The 20,587-nt window shown below is 40.9% G+C and overlaps 2 protein-coding genes across 3 annotated transcripts in view; one reads left to right on the top strand and one right to left on the bottom strand.

The window, feature by feature from the left end:
- LOC125878859 (uncharacterized) overlaps positions 1 to 20,587 on the bottom strand; it is a 265,428-nt gene that overhangs the window by 187,486 nt on the left and 57,355 nt on the right. The window lies entirely within an intron of this gene.
- rcn3 (reticulocalbin 3, EF-hand calcium binding domain) overlaps positions 1,155 to 20,587 on the top strand; it is a 32,097-nt gene continuing 12,664 nt past the window's right edge. Inside the window, exons 1-8 of one of the 2 annotated variants that reach the window (XM_049560318.1) lie at positions 1,155 to 1,247; positions 3,398 to 3,621; positions 3,846 to 4,039; positions 6,403 to 6,575; positions 14,840 to 14,900; positions 14,991 to 15,082; positions 18,246 to 18,353; positions 19,320 to 20,017. In XM_049560318.1, coding sequence (XP_049416275.1) covers positions 3,404 to 3,621; positions 3,846 to 4,039; positions 6,403 to 6,575; positions 14,840 to 14,900; positions 14,991 to 15,082; positions 18,246 to 18,353; positions 19,320 to 19,427 — 954 coding nt within the window. In that variant the 5' untranslated portion in view covers positions 1,155 to 1,247; positions 3,398 to 3,403 and the 3' untranslated portion in view covers positions 19,428 to 20,017. Of the gene's footprint in view, positions 1,248 to 3,397; positions 3,622 to 3,845; positions 4,040 to 6,402; positions 6,576 to 14,839; positions 14,901 to 14,990; positions 15,083 to 18,245; positions 18,354 to 19,319; positions 20,018 to 20,587 lie in introns of those variants that run through there. The other variant, XM_049560319.1, reaches the window with a different exon arrangement.

The following is a 20,587-nucleotide window of genomic DNA, read 5'->3' as shown; positions in this document are numbered from 1 at the left end:
CCTGTTTTTATTTTATGTTACTGTATTTTATTATTATCACTATCATTCTCAATTTCTATTTCCCTTTTCAATCAACTGTTTTTATTGTTTTAAATTGTGTCTTGTTGCTTTTAATGTCTCTGTAAAGCACTTTGAACTACCTTGTGTTGAATTGTGCTATACAAATAAACTTGCCTTGCCTTACCTTCCCTAGCACACCTTTGTGCACATATTCACTTTTCCACCAGCTGTGCTGCAAATATCCCCTGCTGCTCATCCTCCTGTATCTTTTTTCAAATTATCTTGACCACAGTCCCATTTTCATAGTTATAATACCAATACCAAAATTAATTTCAGTGTTTATGTAAATACTTTTGAGGGATCACAACAGTCAGTGTAATAAGAATAACTTTACTAATCCCCGAAAAGAAAATTTCAAAGAAGTCTGTAAGATCATCTATTTAACAACGAATTATTAAGTCTGATGGCTGTGGGTATAAAAGAGAGTGGGTGTGTGTGAGAAATAAACTCAATCAACAATAGAGCTTTTTCTTTATTAAAATATATTAAATAAATTTATTAATATGCTATACTATGTTTTGTATTGTGTATATTGTGTTAAAACAGTATATATATGTGTGTGTATATCTATATCTATCTATATAGGTATATATATATATATATATATATATATACATATATATATATCCCACTGGGGTTGAGGTGAATAAAATAACTGTGTTGTGACCTAAATAACATGCTGTTGCTATCTGTAGGAAGTATTAAAGCACGAAATCCCGCATTTTTAATGTACGAAAGCATCCTGTATCATAACTACATGTGTGCCGTTTGTAACAAACCAAACCGCGTGAAAATCAGTTGAAAATTCAGTGAGTTATTCTGTTTTACTTGTGCATACAGCTCCTTTCTCAATAGAAGTGAATGCACTGTGGAGGCCAAGCGAGACCCATCCAAGATGGCGGCCGGCGAGGACGCGCTCAGGCAGTCGATGCGGTGTCTATGTATATATGTCTATGCTCTGCTCAGTGATCTCCTTTTGCGTGGCAACGTGGCGGTTAACAACCAATGAGAACTGTGCCCTATGTTTTATTGGTCAGAATCCTCTGTACGGCGTCGATCATTGGGTAGCTGAACAACAAGTTCCGCCTCCCTAACGTTGTTATTTAAAGGTACAGAGTGCCAACGCGGACTGTTCTACTGTTCAAAGATTGCAAGGGGTGGTGTCGCGAGAAGCTGCTAACCGACTGGTGAGTTAACTTTTTTCTTGCCTCGAAAAAGTTATATGAGAAGAACACTGATTAAGAGTAATTGTTAGGCTTTTGTAGCTCCGCTGTCATAAAGTGCACACAGCTCAGCTGATGGACCTGCAGCAGTATGAAGGAAACACTGTGAACGTGTGTTTAATGATGGAATTCATGCAAACTGCAGGACTGAAGGAAAAACAGACACTACATGCTCATTATTATAAATGTACTTCTAATTACTCGTCATGAGGTGTTATCAGTTTGAAGGTTAATGAGAGACAGCGTCTGTGAATTTTAGTTCAGTTTTGAATTTTCTGATAATTCCCATTCTCATGCAGTTCTGTTGGGGTTAATGGTGACCACAGAACGATGCCTGACTGTAAATCCAAAGATGTGTTCTTACTCCTATATTATTCTGCTCGTGTATAAATGTCTGATTAGAGCAGGGCTTTTGGTAGTTTAATATATGCTGATGACATGGCCTTAGTTGACCTTCTCCAACTAATGGCATGTATGGATTGTTGCAAAATTAGCTCATTTGTTCCAGGCATTATTTCATAGTCTGCTGTATTTGAATGTATTGGAATTGTAGAAGGTAATACCTTTCCATTCTGACTGCTGTCTGTATCGATGAAGATACCAAACTTATTGAAAGAAATGCACAAACCATTCATTTCCTCATTAGACTGAGCAGCTATAGTGAGTCAGCCAATTTTAGACACTCAGAACTCCACCTACCATCCACTCACAAATTAATCTGAGTGACCTGTACACTGTTAGGAGGAGAGGTTCCAGCATTCCACCAAATTCTGGGCCATATGTATAAACAGTTTCTGTGGGCCCCCATAGAGACTCTCTCATGCACCTTTTGATTTTTTTTTTTTTTTTTACAAAGTCAGTTTGCCTTCTTTCCCATCCCTTTCTTTCTTTTCTTTTTTGGAGCTATTTTGGGGAAATACATGACAGTGGCCCTCCAGCAGCATAAGCAGTCACTTACTCAGGCTCCAGCTGTGTTTAGGGATGAATCCTAGTGCTATGGTGGACTAAACCATTTTTCGTCTTTAAGGGGTGAGAGGGGCCTCAGAGAGCTTCCATTTTTATGCCCCTGCGCTGGCAATAGCTAGAGCCATTATGTTTTCAGGTTGTACATCCGTCCCATTAGCAAACGCAGTCTCAAGAATGTTTTAGAGGGAATTTCTTCAAATTTGGCACAAATGTCCACTTGGACTCAATAATGAATTCATTACTTTTTTGTGGTCAAAGGTCAAGGTCAGGGCGACCTCATCTGTCTCATTCTCTTGAACGTGATAGCTCAGAACCGCTTTAAGGGAATTTTTTCAGATTTTGCACAAACATTTTTTTGGACTCAAGGATAAACTGATTAGATTTTGGTGGTCAAAGGTCAATGTCACTGTGACCTTGTCCATTGCATTCTCTTGACCATGATATCTCAAGAACACCTGGAAGGAATTTCTTGAAATTTGACACAAACATCGACTTGGACTGAAGAATACCCTAACTAAACACTAATCATGGGTATCCACCTTGAAACTGTACTGATTGTACAGATCTTCTATGCTGCCAAGGGGAAGATGTGTGTGAAGCATCCATATTTTTAAGAGAAACTTAGAGACTGGTTTGCAGAAACATGCAAACGTGGTAATTCTAGTTTTGTTTTGTTTTTTAATAAAAAAGTACAGTCTTTTTATTACTTTATTCAGCCAATTTTAATTTAGTTATAGCACTAATTACTTAGAAATAAAAAATGGCAAACAAAACTAAACCTTTCATGCCAGGCTTTGCGAGGACAGTCCCACTTTTTCCCCATCATGATGCCCCCTGGCCAGGAGACACTTCTTGGCCTTACTTCCCTCAGTTTGATACTCTGACCCCTGGGAGGCGCTGTGGTCTTTTATTTCAATAGCATTTCAATCAGAAAAAGAAAAACTGAGCTGCAAATCCACAGTATCTTATTTTATGTTAAATTTCGTGTAAGTATTAGTGAACTGTGTTTTATTCATTTACTGTCACCATATTTGCTGCTTGCATGCTTTTTTCAGCAAAAGATATTTCACCTTGGTGGCCACTGTTCTTTCTTTGTTTCTTAATTTTTTTTAAATTTTAATTTTAATTTTTGTCTCCACCTCCACCAGTCAGTCATGATGCTGCTGAAGTCACTAGCATCCCTCTGCATCCTTGCTGTTGCTGCCTTTGCAGTCCCCGCTCAGGAGAAGCGCATCCATCACCAGGCTGATCTGAGTAACCACCCCCACAATGACGGTCACGGCTTCCAGTATGACCATGAGGCCTTCCTGGGCAAGGAAGAGGCCAAGACCTTTGACCAGCTGACTCCTGAGGAGAGCAAAGAAAGATTAGCGTAGGTTTTTCTCTTTCTAAACTGTCTCCTACTGCCACAAAATGTCTTAGCCGGGGTCAGAAAAACCCCAGCTTCTAACACTGATTGTTGTGTGTTTTTGTATATTCTGTAGACATTGCTGTAAGGGTGTGTGTCCATCAGAATTGGGGTTCTAATTCCTAAAGCATGGAGGGGGAAGATGATTGCAGTCAACCCTATCCATAACTCTCCAACTGTCCCTACAGGAAAATTGTAGACCGCATTGACACTGACAAGGATGGCTACATCAACCACGCAGAGCTGCACTATTGGATCAAACACCGACAGAGGAGGTACATTGAAGAGAACGTGAACAAACATTGGAAGGACTACGACAAGAACCAAGATGGAAAGATAGGCTGGGAGGAGTACAAAAACACCACCTATGGCTACTATCTGGGTAATTCTCACTGTGGGAAAGATGTATTGCCATTCTAAGCTGTCTAACTCTTTCTTCTCCCTCGTTTCCTTCTTAACTCCTTCCTTTAACTCCTCCTTTTGTTTTCTATCTCTGTCTTTGTCATCTGGAAACTGATCTTAGTGCTGCTTAATGAAGCAGCTACACTCATTATAGAACAGACAACATGAACCCTTCTAACTGGCAATCTCAAATGCAAAATATCCAAAGTAACTTCTTTTTCAAATTTTTCATTTAGTGCGCAGGTCAAAAATAGAACATTTAAAAAATGGTCTCGATCCCTTTTTATTATTTTGATATTTAGTCTCTCTCATTTCTATACCCCGGAAGTTATTCAGCCTAGCGCATAGTTAATTTACTGTCTGATACTGATAGTAGGCTGTTGTTTATTACGGCTGCCTTGGAGTCCCAAGGATTATGCGCTTGTTGCCGCAACGTAAAACATAACTTTGACTCTGTGACATCACCATTGCTCTCGAAACTAAATGTTGCATAATGGCAGTATTAAGTCATTTTCAAGCTAATTCATGAACTGAAAAATTGAACAAAAACGGGGAAGATGAAATGAGAATGATCAGTAGAGTGCAATTGTCCTAAATTTTGAGCATTTTAACTGTAGCATATTATTCTTATTGTCCTTACTCATGGTAAACTGCTTTTCAGTCTTGCTATTTCCACCTATTTGCTGTGGTCTTGTTTGCTCTGTATTAAAAAGTCTTTAAAATTTAGATCATTAGTAATTAAAGTAATTAAAGTAATTAAAAAAATGTAATGTAAAAAAAGTGGTCCAGATCACAAACCACTATACTTAGACTAGTCAAATCTGGACTAGATTAACATGGAGAATCCAGAGACTCATTAAAACACAGTTTCTGATTTGTGAAACCTTTATTCTATTTGTGAAAATGCAAAAAAGGGTGATTTGACAGCAGACCAGGTCCAGATCACAAACCACTATATATAGACTAAAAATTTAGGACAATTGCACTCTACTGATCATTCTCATTTCATCTTCCCCATAATTGTTCAATTCAAGTTCATGAATTAGCTTGAAAATGACTGAATACTGGCTTCTACAGGCGTTATGCGACATTTAGCCTTCAAGAGCAATGGCGATGTTAGAGTCAAAATTATGTTTTACGTCGTGGCAACAAGTGCATAATCCTTGGGACTCCAAGGCAGCCGTAATAAACAACAGCCTACTATCAGTATAAGACAGTAAATTAAGTACAAGCTAGGCTGAATAACTTCCAGGGCACAGAAATGAGAGAGATTAAATATCAAAATTAAAAAAAAGGGATTGAGACCGTTTTTTTTAATGTTTTATTTTTGACCTGCGCACTAAATGACATATTTGAAAAAGAAGACGAAATCTGTTTTTTGTTTGACATTGAAAAACAAATAATGAAATAACAAATCGTTTTTCCATTTTGTTTTTTCATTCATAATTGAAATACAAACGAACGAATGGTACACGGATCCTAGTAGCTCACCTGGTACAGCCACCTAGTACAGGCGCTCCGTTTACAAAAGTAAACTGCTGCATGTTCGATTCCAACCCATGTGTCATCCCGGCAAAAAAAAAAAAAAAAAAAAAAAAAAGAATTTGGTGGTTGAAGGTCAAGATCAGTGTGACCTCACAAAACATTTTTTGGCCATAACTCAAGAATACATACAGTAATTATAACAAAACTTCACACAAATGTCTAATTTGATAAAATGATGACAATTTCAACGTCGTATCTCAGGAACAGAATGAGAGACATTTGGTCAGATACTTAATTTGTGACACTAATTTTGATTGTATGGATCATCTGTGCTGCCAGGGGAAAGATGTGTGTGAGGTGTCCATGTTTTCAAAGATATGGATGTAAACTGTAAGTGCCACTTGACAGGTTCAAGGAGTCATACAACTGCAAAGCAGTATTTATTTATTTATTTTTTTTTTAGCTTCTAACAGCATCTCTTTCTTACATTTCATGCTTGTCTCCATTAGCAAATTAAAAAAAATTAAATGAGTTAAATTATTTGGTCACATACGCTTACTCTGAAGTCAAGAATAAACTCGCAGGCTCAGCTGAAAATAAATGGTCAATCAAAACAATGGCACTTCAAGTTCCATTTCAGTTATATTTCATGATCTTCAAACCAGATGGAGTTTGCTCAGTTGTCATGGATATTAAGAGACTTTCGAATTTCCATTTCTCTGAGCATTTTAATAATGACTTATACAGAGGTGAAGACTGTTTGAGGAATAGACATGTATCTGTCTGGTCAGAAATATGTCAGGAAACACTGTCTATATGGAACACCGGTATTGCTAAAAGGGAAAGCTTTCTTTTCAGATGAGGAGTTTGATGATGTTGAAGACAAGGCCACCTATAAGTCTATGCTCACCCGGGACGAAAGGCGCTTCAAGATGGCTGACCGAGACGGTGACGGTATCGCCACACGTGAGGAGTTCACTGCCTTCCTTCACCCGGAGGAGTTTGATTACATGAGAGACGTAGTAGTGCAGGTAAACCTACTCTCTAACCACCAGGAAATTTGATCATATGATGATGAATTATTTTACCATGGATGGCAATGCAAGTGGTGAGACACGTTTCATGCTTTAGAAGCAAAAATACATGTTTGCATCCATTATTCATACACTGAACAAAAATATAAACGCAACAGGGCTTGACGCTAATTTTTTTCCCAAGGAGCACATGTGCTCCTAAGTTGAAAAAGTAAGGAGCACACAAAGAACTTTAGGGGCACAATGTAAATTGATCAAATAATGTGTTTTCCGTAATAAACGTGATGCAAAGAGACATTTACAAGCAAAATTATGTAATGAATTTGTATACAAAATGTACAGAAAGGTAAAATCATCAAGTTTTGAAAAAGTAGGCCTATTGCAATTTAATTTTGTCTTTAATGTTATTATCTTATATATATTATCCGTGCAATATGATTATCTTATATAATGTTATTACTATCCTAAAACATTCTCCAGGTCCTCTGAAACTCTGCAGGACTTAAGCCTCTTTCACACAGAGCTTTCGCTGCGCCCACCGTGGGGTAGGGCGCAGAGGACAGGATTTGGGGGAGTACAGGCTCGTTCAGGAGCTACAGCTCCATGGTGACCGCTTCCGGGTCTACTTCAGGCTCTTCTCTGCTATTGGACGCGCGGCGCCAAGGTGTCGTCACAGCGCGCTGTGGTGAAATTAAAAAAATTTCAATTGGAGCGCAGGCTGAAGAGCAGTGCGCTCTTGCGCCGCAGTAGCACATACACAATGAATGGGTTCATCGGCGGAGGTCTGCGCTTTGTGCGCTCTGTGTGAAAAGGGCTTTATTTCCACCCTGCCCAGCAGCAGTACCGTGGCGAACCGTCCCTAAAGGCCTCTACACATGATCAGCTGTAAAACCGCTTTGCTCTGGCTGTCCCATTGTTTGTCTATGGAGAGGGCAGCAATGCCTGACAAAGCGGCACCGCTACCTTTGGCGTCGCGCACCACTCTGATTTTCCGCCCGAGCGCTGCGCTCAGAGTTGAAATTATTTGAACTACGGGGAGAACGGCACAGGCTTCCCCGGTGATCCGCCGCATAACCCAGTCCATCTCCTCCACACTTTGACTTATTTCCACGCTGCTGACAGTGGGACTTATATTCATTGTGCCGACAGTGGCTTGGAAAACCACCCATAACCGTGTCACACGGGGAAGAGGGAAGGCGACTGGAGTTCCTCCAACATTTGCGTTTAGATTATCATATTTTTTTATTGACAAAAATATAGACTGCTTCGGCTGATTTTTTTTTTTTTTTATGCACACGTGCCCCTAAATATTTTTTATAGTTCGCACACACCTATTTTTAGTCGCAAATGCGAGTGAAACGCTTGGACTGTTGAGCCCTGCGCAACACTTTTGTTTTTGCTCCCATTTTTCATGAGCTGAACTCAAAGATCTAAAACATCTTCTATACACACAAAAGACCATTTCTCACAAATATTGTTCACAAATCTGTCTAAATCTGTGTTAGTGAGCACTTCTCCTTTGCCGAGATAATCCATCCCACCTCACAGGTGTGGCATATCAAGACGCTGATTAGACAACATGATTATTGCACTGGTGTGCCTTAGGCTGGCCACAATAAAAGGCCACTCTAAAATGTTCAGTTTTATCACACAGCACAATGCCACAGATGTCGCAAGTTTTGAGGGAGCGTGCAGTTGGCATGCTGACTGCAGGAATGTTCACCAGAGCTGTTGCCCGTGAATTGAATGTTCATTTCTCTACCATAAGGCATCTCCAAAGACGTTTCAGACAATTTGGCAGTACATCCAACCGGCCTCACAACTGCAGACCACGTGTAACCACACCAGCTCAGGACCTCAACATCCAGCATGTTCACCTCCAAGATCGTCTGAGACCAGCCACCCGGACAGCTGCTGCAACAATCGGTTTGCATAACCAAAGAATTTCTGCACAAACTGTCAGAAACCATCTCAGGGAAGCTCATCTGCATGCTTGTCGTCCTCATCGGGGTCTTAACCTGACTGCAGTTCGTTGTCATAACTGACTTGAGTGGGCAAATGCTCACATTCGATGGTGTCTGGCACGTTGGAGAGGTGTTCTCTTCACGGATGAATCCCGGTTTTCACTGTTCAGGGCAGATGGCAGACAGTGTGTGTGGCGTTGTGTGGGTGAACGGTTTGCTGATGTCAATGTTGTGGATCGAGTGGCCCATGGTGGCGGTGGGGTTATGGTATGGGCAGGCGTATGTTATGGACAGTGAACACAGGTGCATTTTATTGATGGCATTTTGAATGCACAGAGATACCGTGACGAGATCCTGAGGCCTATTGTTGTGCCATTCATCCACGACCATCATCTTATGTTGCAGCATGATAATGCATGGCCCCATGTTGCAAAGATCTGTACACAATTCCTGGAAGCTGAAAACATCCCAGTTCTTGCATGGCCAGCATACTCACCGGACATGTCACTCATTGAGCATGTTTGGGATTCTCTGGATCGGCGTATAGGACAGCGCGTTCCAGTTCCTGCCAATATTCAGCAACTTCGCACAGCCATTGAAGAGGAGTGGACCAACATTCCACAGGCCACAATCCACAACCTGATCAACTCTTTGCGAAGGAGATGTGTTGCACTGCGTGAGGCAAATGGTGGTCACACCAGATACTGACTGGTTTTCTGACCCCCCCAGACCCCCCCAATAAAGCAAAACTGCACATTTCGGAGTGGCCTTTTATTGTGGCCAGCCTAAGGCACACCTGTGCAATATTCATGCTGTCTAATCAGCATCTTGATATGCCACACCTGTGAGGTGGGATGGCTTATCTCAGCAAAGAAGTGCTCACTAACACAGATTTAGACAATATTTGTGAACAATATTTGTGGGAAATGGTCTTTTCAATTTCAATCAATTTTATTTCAATATCACAAATCACAATTTGCCTCACAGGGCTTTACAGCATACAACATCCCTCTGTCCTTTGGACCCTCACAGTGGATAAGGAAAAACTCCCCCAAAAAAACCCTTTAACGGGGGAAAAAAAACGGTAAAAACCTCAGGAAGAGTATATAGAAAATGTTTTAGATCTTTGAGTTCAGCTCATGAAAAATGGGAGCAAAAACAAAACTGTTGTATTTATATTTTTGTTCAGTGTATGTTTGTAAGGACATCAATAATTTTATGCCTCTGCACTTGTGATGGCTGTGGCTGGGGGCATTATGTTTAAGAGTTGTCTATACATCTGTCTATCCATACATATGTCTGTACAGACGTCCACCCACATGTCTGTACAGACGTCCATCCCATGCTTGACACGATTATCTCAAGAACGCCTCAAGGGAATTTCTTCAAATTTGGCACAAATTTCCACTTGGACTCAACAATGAACTGATTGGATTTCGGTGGTCAATCAATCAATCAATCAGTTTTATTTATAAAGCCCAATATCATAAATCACAATTTGCCTCACAGGGCTTTACAGCATACGACATCCCTCTGTCCTTATGATCCTTGCAGCGGATAAGGAAAAACTCCCCAAAAAAACCTCTTTAATGGGGAAAAAAAACAGTAGAAACCTCAGGAAGAGCAACTGAGGAGGGATCCCTCTTCCAGGACGGACAGACGTGCAATAGATGTCGTACAGAACAGATCAGCATAATAAATTAACAGTAATCTGTATGACACAATGAGACAGAGAGAGAGAGAGAGAGAGAGAGAGAGAGAGAGAGAGACATGCAGGTAATGACAGTAGCTTACAACAACATTATTGAAAGTAATAATATTATAGTTATAGTTCTGGCTACTGTGATACAATATGTTGAAAGTATGTATAATATCTGACAGTATACATGTGTGACAATAGTCATATGTGTATAATAACAGTAGAAGTATGACTAATGACTAATGATGGCAGCAGCAGCAGGAGGCATCTGGCAGGACCACGGCAGCAGCACAACCACACACGTCACGCTGTCCAGGCACCGCTGCGATATGAGTTAATCTGAGAGACAGTGGAGCACAAAGGCTCCAGAGAAGAAGCCGAGTTAGTGACATCCAGAATGGCCGAGTTAGCAAGGTGCAGTAATAGAATACGAGAGAGAGAGAGAGAGAGAGAGAGAGAGAGAGAGAGAGAGAGAAAAAAGGTGAGAAGGTGCCCGGTGTATTATAGGGGGGTCCTCCGGCAGACTAGGCCTAAGTCAGCCTAACTAGGGGCTGGTACAAGGCAAGCCTGAGCCAGCCCTAACTATAAGCTTTATCAAAGAGGAAAGTCTTAAGTCTAGTCTTAAATGTGGAGACGGTGTCTGCCTCCCGGACCGCAACAGAAAGATGATTCCACGGGAGAGGAGCCTGATAGCTGAAGGCTCTGGCTCCTGATCTACTTTTGGAGACTTTAGGGACCACGAATAACCCTGCGTTCTCAGAGCGCAGTGTTCTGGTGGGATAATATGGCACTATGAGCTCTCTAAGATATGACGGAGCTTGACCATTTGGAGCTTTATAAGTTAACAGTAGGATTTTAAATTCAATTCTGGATTTTACAGGGAGCCAGTGCAGAGAAGCTAAAACAGGAGAAATATGATCTCGTTTATTAGTTCCTGTTAGTACACGTGCTGCTGCATTCTGAATTGCCAGAGCAATGCCATCTAGAGAAACTATGTCATCAGATAAAGAATCTCTGAGTTGTTTGGGGCCAAGAACAATAACTTCAGTTTTGTCTGAATTTAACATAAGGAAATTGGTGCTCATCCAAGTTTTTATGTCTTGAAGACAGTTATGGAGTTTCGTTAATTGATTACTTTCTTCTGGCTTCATCGATAAATACAACTGTGTATCATCCGCATAACAACGGAAATTTATAGAGTGATTTCTAATGATTTTACCTAAAGAAAGCATATATAGAGTAAATACAGTGGTGGAAAAAAGTTTTCGGACACCCCATGCGTTTGTGAAATATTGCATTAAGAATCACTCTTAGGTCTTCAAGTGCAATTTCTTTTAGTACAGTCACAGCCAAAATACTAAATAAATCCTAAAAAAGCCATTAAAAACTTAAAATTGATTGGTTCCATAAAAATACATAAGAAATTTTGAGTATTGGGTCATTTTGGTACCAGTGATGAAGGTCGTTCTTTTTATTAAAAGACACAATTTTTGTTGCCAAGCTTCGTGTCTACATAAAGCCAGCACATCTGAAAGTTCTTCAGACACAAAAATGGCTAAAACAAGGAACCTAATGCAGGAAACACGCCTGAAGATAAAGATTCTCAGCCAAGAAGGGTACAGCTGCCGCCAGATGGCCAGGAAGTGCAGATGCAGTCCTTCAGCAGTTGGATACACTCTGCAGAAATACAGACGAACCAACAGCTTGGAAGACAAACCAAGATCTGGGCGTCCAAAGGTTTCTTCAGCAAGAAATGACCGCATCCTGATCCGCATGTGCAGGCAAAACCGCAGAATGACATCACAGGAGCTTCAGCACCAGTGGTCAAACCAAACTGGTGTCCAGTGTTCCACCCGCACTGTACATGGCCGACTTTTGGATCATGGCTGAAGGTCCTACAAGGCTATCAAGAAGCCCCTGATCAATGAGAGACAGAGGTTAGCCCGGCGTCATTGGGCCCAGGCACACAAGAACTGGACAGCCAGGAATTGGAAGAAGATTTTGTGGTCAGATGAGTCCAGTTTCCAGCTTTATCTTCCTCCTACTAATGTGAGTGCATGAAGACCAGGCGAAGCATTATCTCCAGCATGTACAGTACCTACTGTCAAGCATGGTGGAGGCAGTATCATGGTTTGGGGATGCATGAGTGCTGCTGGTGTTGGTCATCTCACTGTCTGTGATGGCACATTGAACTCTACCAAGTATTGTACCATTCTCGAAACCCACATGCTCCCTTCTGCGCGTGCACTGTTCGGTCGAGGTAAAAACTGGATGTTTCAACAAGATAATGCCCCTTGCCACACATCCAAGGCCAGTAGAACTTGGCTGCAGGAGCACAGTATCCAGGTCTTAGAGTGGCCAGCTCAATCCCCGGACATGAGCCCCATTGAAAATCTGTGGTGGATTATCAAAAGGTCTGTTTCAAAGCATAAACCAAAGAATTTAGAAGAATCAAAAGCAGTAATTCAAGAAGAATGGGACAAGATTACCCCTCAACAGTGTGAAAGGCTCGTGGGGAACATGGCAGCCAGGATTAGAGCTCTACTACGTGCCAATGGCAGGACCACTAAATATTAATTTGATGATGTGATGGTTTATTTATTTTTTGTTCAGTTTTGAACACATTCTCTGTTATTTGTTGACTTTGATACCAACAATGTTGAGAATTGACATATTGAAACTGTCAAGAATTTAGTTTTGTTAGTTTTTCTTGTAAACAATAAACAAAAAAATATAATTTGTATTTGTTTGTATCTGTCTAATGCAGCCACACCTTTTGAAACACAAAAAAGATTTTTCCACATATATTTCATGATAATATTTGAGATTGTGTAAAATTTTAAGGGTCCGAAAACTTTTTTCCACCACTGTAGGATTGGTCTGAGCACAGAACCTTGCGGAACTCCAAAACAAACTTTAGTACGTAAGGATGATTCATTATGAACGTCAACAAACTGAAAACGATCAGATAAATAAGATTTAAACCAGCTTAGTGCAGAACCTTTTAGGCCAATTAAGTGGTCCAGTCTTTGTAGTAGAATTTGATGGTCAATTGTGTCAAACGCTGCACTAAAATCTAATAAAACAAGTACAGAGACAAGTCCTTTGTCTGAAGCAATCAGAAGGTCATTTGTAATTTTAACTAGTGCTGTCTCAGTGCTATGATGCACTCTAAATCCTGACTGAAATTCCCCAAATAAGTTATTATCATGGAGAAAATCACACAGCTGGTCTGCGACTACTTTCTCAAGGATCTTTGACATAAAGGGAAGATTAGATATTGGTCTATAGTTGGCTAACACCTCTGGATCCAGGGTGGGCTTTTTTAGTAGAGGTTTAATTACAGCTACCTTAAAAGACTGTGGTACATAGCCTGTTAATAAGGATAGATTGACCATATCTAATATATGAGTGTTAACTAAAGGAAAGACCTCCTTAAGTAGCCTAGTTGGGATGGGGTCTAAGAGACACGTTGATGATTTAGATGAAGAAATCACTGTGGTCAATTCTTGAAGAGAAATTGGGGAGAAGCAATCTAAATATATATTAGGTTTTACAGCTGTGTTTGAGGTTAGATAGGTACTATCTGAGGACAGGAGGTCATGAATTTTGCCTCTAATAGTTAGAATTTTGTCATTAAAAAAGCTCATAAAATCATTACTGCTAAGGGCTAAAGGAATACAGGGCTCAATAGAGCTTTGACTCTCAGTCAGCCTGGCTACAGTACTGAAAAGAAACCTGGGGTTGTTCTTATTGTCTTCTATTAATGCTGAGTAATAGTTTGCTCTGGCATTGCAGAGGCCCCTCTTATAAGTTTTGAGACTGTCTGTCCAGATTAAACGAGATTCTTCCAGTTTGGTTAATCGCCAATTCCTTTCAAATTTTCGCGATATTTGTTTTAACTTACAGGTTTGAGAGTTATACCAAGAAGCGAACTTTCTTTGCTTTTTTAACTTCTTTTTAAGAGGAGCTACAGAGTCAAGTGTTGGTCGCAGCGAACCTACGGCGCTATCGACAAAATGATCAATTCGGGAGAGGTTAAAGTCGGTACAGGAAACCTCTGTTACTGAGGGACTTGGTATTGAATTTAACGACGGAGTAATCTTTTCAAAGGTCAATCTGGTCAAAGGTCAAGGTCACTGTGACCTTTCACCTGTCTCATTCTTGTGAACTTGATATCTCAACAACACCTTAAGGGAATTTCTTAAAATTTGGCACAAATGGACTTGGACTGGGGCAGCAATTCTAGTTTTTTCTACCTTGTGACCCCTGATGAGGCTATGTACCTCAGCTCTGCTTTTGGGTTAAAATCAAACCAGGCAGGCCATGTGATCGCAGGGACCTTTACACATATATACACATAACATTGTATTCATACTGATTTAAGATACACAACCTTTGTTTTCCATAATGCCTGCAGCCTGACAGCTATATTGATTTTACAACAGTGAAAGTGTATGATCAGGTTACCTTTTATGACCCCTGTCTCCTTGCACAGAGCTCTCAATGTTCAGAGACCAAAAGTAAAAAATGACTTGATCAGTACATCAAGTAATGGGTCTGGACCACTATGAGAACTAAATAATTTCCTCATTTAGGAAACTGTGGAGGACATTGATAAGAATGGCGATGGCAAGATCAACTTGGATGAATACATCGGTAGGTGACTCCAAATGGACCAGTGACCCCTCCATTCCTTACATGGAGGCCATCTGTCCTAAATGTGTGTGTCCTGCTGCTGCTCCACAGGCGACATGTTCACACCAGAGGATGGGGAGAGCGAGCCAGACTGGGTCCAGACAGAGAGGAAACATTTCTCTGAGTTCAGAGATACCAACAAGGTAAAAGCTACTCAGCTATACAAAAATAGTAATCAATCATTTGAGATTATTTTCCCAACACATGAGATGGTTTCAGTCACAGGTTAGAGTAACAGCTCGCACATGTGGAAACACCATAGCTTGAGGCTGTGTGGTGATTGGATTTCCAGTGCTGGCTGAGTGCCAACCTCTCTGGACATAGCTCTGTGGAGCTGCAAAGTACCTGAGAACAAGTCAAATTGTTGTTTTTCAGAAATACTTTAGAAAAATGAGTACACAATAACACATCTTACAGTAATGAGAGTAAATGGAATTTGTTCTTTTCACCCCTGCTGACCACTGGTGAACTGATGTTGACGTGAAATTGTTTTCTCACACTAAGGGCCTGTCTCAATACCCACACCTCCCCCTAGAAATACCCACTTGCACTTGGTTGTGCATGTTCACGTTTAGGCTAGTGGTGTCCCAAAACATAATTGAGGGAGTGGAAGTGGTTTCCAACGCTTAAAACCCACCCTAGATTCCAAGGGAGCCCCGGCCCACACTTTCAACGAAGTGGAAGATGAATTTTCTAGAACACCTTAAAAAGTCAGCAACTTTGGCAAGTTTTGGAAAACAATTTGTTACTGTACTATCGGAATGTAGGCCATGCAAACAACAGATGGTTGGACTAGCATAAACTCATCAGCAACTTGGTTGAACACAGCGTCAAAATATTTAAACAAATCGCCTTACCCAAATAAAATCAATCAGAACTAGAAGACGTCTTAGACGCCTCCTGTTTTCAGCATTTCTTCTCCGTTGATTCAGCAGATGGAGAAGACTAAACATAGCACACGCCACAACACAAGCGCTGGAGCCAGCATTTTCAAACCTGAATGACTACCGGTATCTTGCGTTGGTACTACGGCCATGCTGATTTGCATGAAGTGGTGTCTCATTTCTTGGAAAGATCTCTACCCTAATATTTCTCACTTCCCTCATCAAGGGTTATCTCGCAAGCGAGGGCACTCAGTACCAAGTGGAAGATTTAGGTCCCATTTATAGGACAACGATTTCAACTGGAAACGGTAAACTTTAGTTGCGTTTTGGCCGATCATTTACACGACAGCGGCGTTTTGGGTGCCTGAAAACGCAACGTTTTGAAAACGGTTCCAGAGTGCAATTTTTTTGAAACGGCAGCATCTCCGTTGTCATGTAAACTTGCAATATGCAGTTCCTCTGAAAACAGAGACTTTTCGCACATGCGCATTACGGTTCCAGTCACTAGGCATGCGCGAGAAAGTCGACCGTCACAACAACAATATCGAGCTCTGTTTGTGCTGCTCACCCTGTTGATTTGAAGTGAAGTGTAGATCTGTTACTGTAGCAACTCCACCTCGTCGTCCATCCAGACAAAGTTATCTTTGCATGCTTTCGCCATTGTGTCTCTTTGTTTTGGTTTGTAATCACTGTGTTGTAGAGGAAGGCACTTCAGCGCAGGCGCATGGCGTCATGCCGTGGTGTTGCTTTGCAAATTTACACTGCCACCAGTTGGCCTGGCATGCATACTACAGCGTTTGCAGTAGATTTTGCAGCTCCGTGTGAATGGGGATCGTTTCAATAACATTGTCATATAAACGCAGGGCCTTAAGGGGTAGAAATGGGATTGGGCCTAAAACCAACTGAAACAGACATGTAAGTATACTTCTGACAGAAGTCAGGAAGAATCTTGGAATGAGAAAAAATTAAAGGAGAAAAAGTTAAAGATTATTTAAAATGATTTAAAGAATTTAAAGATTTTAAGAATGAGTTTTCAGTCATTACAAGGTGGAGTAGGGAATGTAAAAATGGAATATTTTTAGTGCTGACTTAAAAGTGGTCAGTCAGGGCTTGTCTAACCACAGAGTGACTTACACAAGCATTAAGATTTTGAAATCAATTCTCTTGACAGTTAGCCAATGTAAGGATTTTAGAACAGAAGTAATGTGGTCATATGTCCTAACTTTTGTCAGGACCCTAGCACAGCATTCTGAAAAGTAGCACAGAGCTTGTCTGTTTGTCTATTTGCAGCCTCCACTGGCCAACAGCAGAATTAACACAAAACTTGAATGAATGTTTATTATCTATTATTGAGCATAGTGTTAGTTTAGGAAGGACATGATATCAAACTCCGTTCACATTCCAGCTACATCAGCTGATCTCAACTGATGAATCAGTTTATTGATGGAAGGGAGTCAGCTCATAGATCACATTATTCTTTTCTATGCAGCCAACTGGCAAATTTCATTTAGGGTGCCCCATTTAAACTGCTTTGGCCTGCCTACTGTTGGTGCTTCCACTGCAAGCTGCTTTGCAACCCGCCTCCACCCCAGCTCCTCCTTTTCATGTTCTGTCTGACTTATCAGTGACATTGCTGTTTGTCATTGATGCTTACTCTGTTCTGTTCCCGGGGGGTCTTTGCTACTGCTTTCCCTGCCTTAGGCTTTCCTCATTTGCGTGTGGAAGAGCAGAGAAGTGTGCTCTCTCTGTCTTAAGGCTTTCCACGTAGGTGCATGGAAGGGTAGAGAGGTGTGCTCCCTCAGCCTTAAGGCCAAAACACACCGGCGGCGTCATTGACGCGAGTCAAGTGCCGCTCCCAACACACACAAAAAGCGTCGCGCTGCGGGGCGTCAACCGGATTTCTATTGCACACTCCAGTCCACTAGGCTGGGAAGTACAAAATAGCGCTTTTTCAAGGGCGGCGACGCTGGAAAAATAGCACAATAGCGTAAAGTGCCGCGGTGCGGCACGTCGACGCTTTGGGGGTTTGTAAATAGAAAATAATGGGGGCAGCTGTTTTGATGTGCGTCGTACGGCGCCGGTGTGTTTTGGCCTTTAGGCTCTCCATGTAGGTGCGTGGAAGGGTTGAGAGGTGTGCTCTCTCTGCCAAAGGGTTTTTGTGTAGGCTGGATGAAAGGCAGAGAGGCCCCAGAACAGAGCCATACCGCCAAATGTAATATTGGAAGTGGAAATAAAGTTTTTTTTTTGTTTGTTTTGTTTTTTTTTTTTAACTAAAGTGTTCCTGACTAAAGTACAGTTTCAGTTGGTTCTTGCTTAGCTTCTCAGCTTCACCTTTCTTCAGAGTGGATTTAGATGAATGTGTGCCTCCATTGTGCCTGTTCTTCCTGTTAGCTCCTCAGTAAAGCAGCTGTGTGTTGTACAGGATGGCTTCTTGGATGCTGGTGAGGTGGCCCACTGGGTTTTGCCAGGAGAGGTTGACCATGCTGACAACGAAGCCAAACACTTGATCCATGAGACGGACACCAACAAGGTAGACCTACCACTGCTTTAACACTGCTATATATATGTGGCCTTTGACACAGAAACTTTCAGGCTTCAGGGTGATTTGCAGCTAAATTTGAAAAGTAAAATATTGAAGTGTCAATAAATGCATCAAGAGACTTTTCAAAACAGTTTCCACTCATAACTGCAATACCATGCACTGTTGTAACTGTTGTAAGGTCAGTGGTTTCACAGTGAAAGTCAGTCTCATTGTCAAGTGGTATTTAGTTCCAGGCATGTTGAATCTAAACTGACATGCAGCCTGGGCCTGACTGGAAATCCAAACTTAACTGTGGCTTTGAGAGCACTTGTTTGCACTTGAGCTTATGTGATAAAACTATGATCTCATTTGCAAGGTAGGACTACTGATTCTCCAAACCTTGTGATTTTATTTTGTAGTGAAGTAACAAAAGATGCTTTAGGACAAAGAAATGGAAATGGTAATAAAAACTGGAGTAAAATACTTCTACACTGATACATACAAATTTTTCAGAGTAAAAATAAAAAAAATATTTAGGATGTAGTGGAGTAAAATTGAAAGTTGACAGAAATATAAAAACTCAAGTTAAATCCTGATAATCCCAAAAAATATGGATGTTTTGTAACAAAGTATTACTACTTTCACCACTGTGTAACGTGCCTTGTGTGTTAACAGCTGAGTGCCACTAACCAGGCTGCCATATTTGATGCCCTGGGAATGAGAACAGATTTAATAATAAAAGTAGGAAAGGTACAACATGTTGAGGGATTGGTCAGAAGACAGCCAGACTGACAGCCCGTCACTTGTCTGCGCTGTCAGGAATATAAGTTAACATGATGCAATTAATTGGGTAATTGTGAGTTAATTATTAACATCATCTGTCTGTCCTATTTGTCATCATCGAATGTGTCCCCTCCTCTTTCTATCTTTCAATCACAAACCAATGAACCATTGATGGATGGAATCAATCAACAGGACGAGAAAATAACCAAGAAAGAGATTCTGGCCAACTGGAACATGTTTGTGGGCAGCCAGGCGACCAATTACGGGGAAGACTTAACGAAAAGACATGATGAACTTTGATGAACCGTCAGAAGCTCATGTGGGTTTACATTTCACAAGCATGTAGAATTTGGTTACCTTGTTTTGTTTTTATTTTTTTGGGGGGGTGGGGGGGGGGGGGGTTCATAAGGGTATAATCATGTGCCCTCGTTCACACATGCATGCACATACACACAGACATACTTATCCATTCAAGTGCACCATGCACTCACATACTGTGTATGTGAATACCAATGGTACTGATGGTCCAACACACACACTCCTCTTTGTTTTATTTACATATCCATGTGTTTTTTTAACTGAGATGCCTCATATCCTCACAGATGACATATTGATGCTCAGTGAAAACTGCGTATCTCCAAAATTACAACCAAACAGTAGTTAATGTCCAACCTGCACTGGCAGCCAGCTGGGAGGAAGCTGTTTCTATGAGCCTTAAAGGTTCAAAAGTGGTCTCAACACATTTGCTCTTATATAATGAGGAGCAGCAACCATTGGAGATACAGAGTTTTTATCTGAGACAGACATATATGAACATTTGCTGTCACTGACTGAAAGGCTGTTACTGAACTGTTTGGGTTTTACTATTAAAGTCTTCTTTTTTCTACAAATGCAGTTTTTTTTTGTTTTACACTAACCTCTCTTCAAACTTCACTTACATTTGTTATATAATTAAAATGATCATAAATATTATTAATTTAACATTACACCTCCCAATTTTACTGTTTTGTTGTTTTTTTTAATGGGCATATTTCCAACCCTGACTATTTCCAGCATACAATAAGACATTACATGTAGTTTGAGGTATTGGTGCTATCAATTTTCAGCAGAATCATATCATTATTATTATCTTGCTATATAATGATGAAAACTCGGTTTGTCTGTGTGTGTGCGTGTGTGTGCGCGTGGGTTTGTGTGGGTTTGTGTGTTCCACATTTTACTCCTCACTGACTTGGTCAACCCATGTGAAATTTGGCACAGTGGTAGAGGGTCATGGGAGAATGCGAATGGAGCAATATTACATCAATTGGCCAAAGGGGGGCGCTATAGCAACCGATTGAAATTGCAAACTTTGAAGGGGCATATCTCATGCCCCATATGTCGTACAGACATGAAACTTTGCACAGAGATGTCTCTCCTCATGAGGAATAAATTTGCCTCAAGAACCCATAACTTCCGGT

This window comes from Epinephelus fuscoguttatus, linkage group LG19 (assembly GCF_011397635.1).
Source record: "Epinephelus fuscoguttatus linkage group LG19, E.fuscoguttatus.final_Chr_v1".
NCBI lineage: Eukaryota > Metazoa > Chordata > Actinopteri > Perciformes > Serranidae > Epinephelus > Epinephelus fuscoguttatus.
The sequence above is the reverse complement of the archived record's forward strand: the minus strand, read 5'-3'. Positions and strand labels throughout refer to the sequence as shown.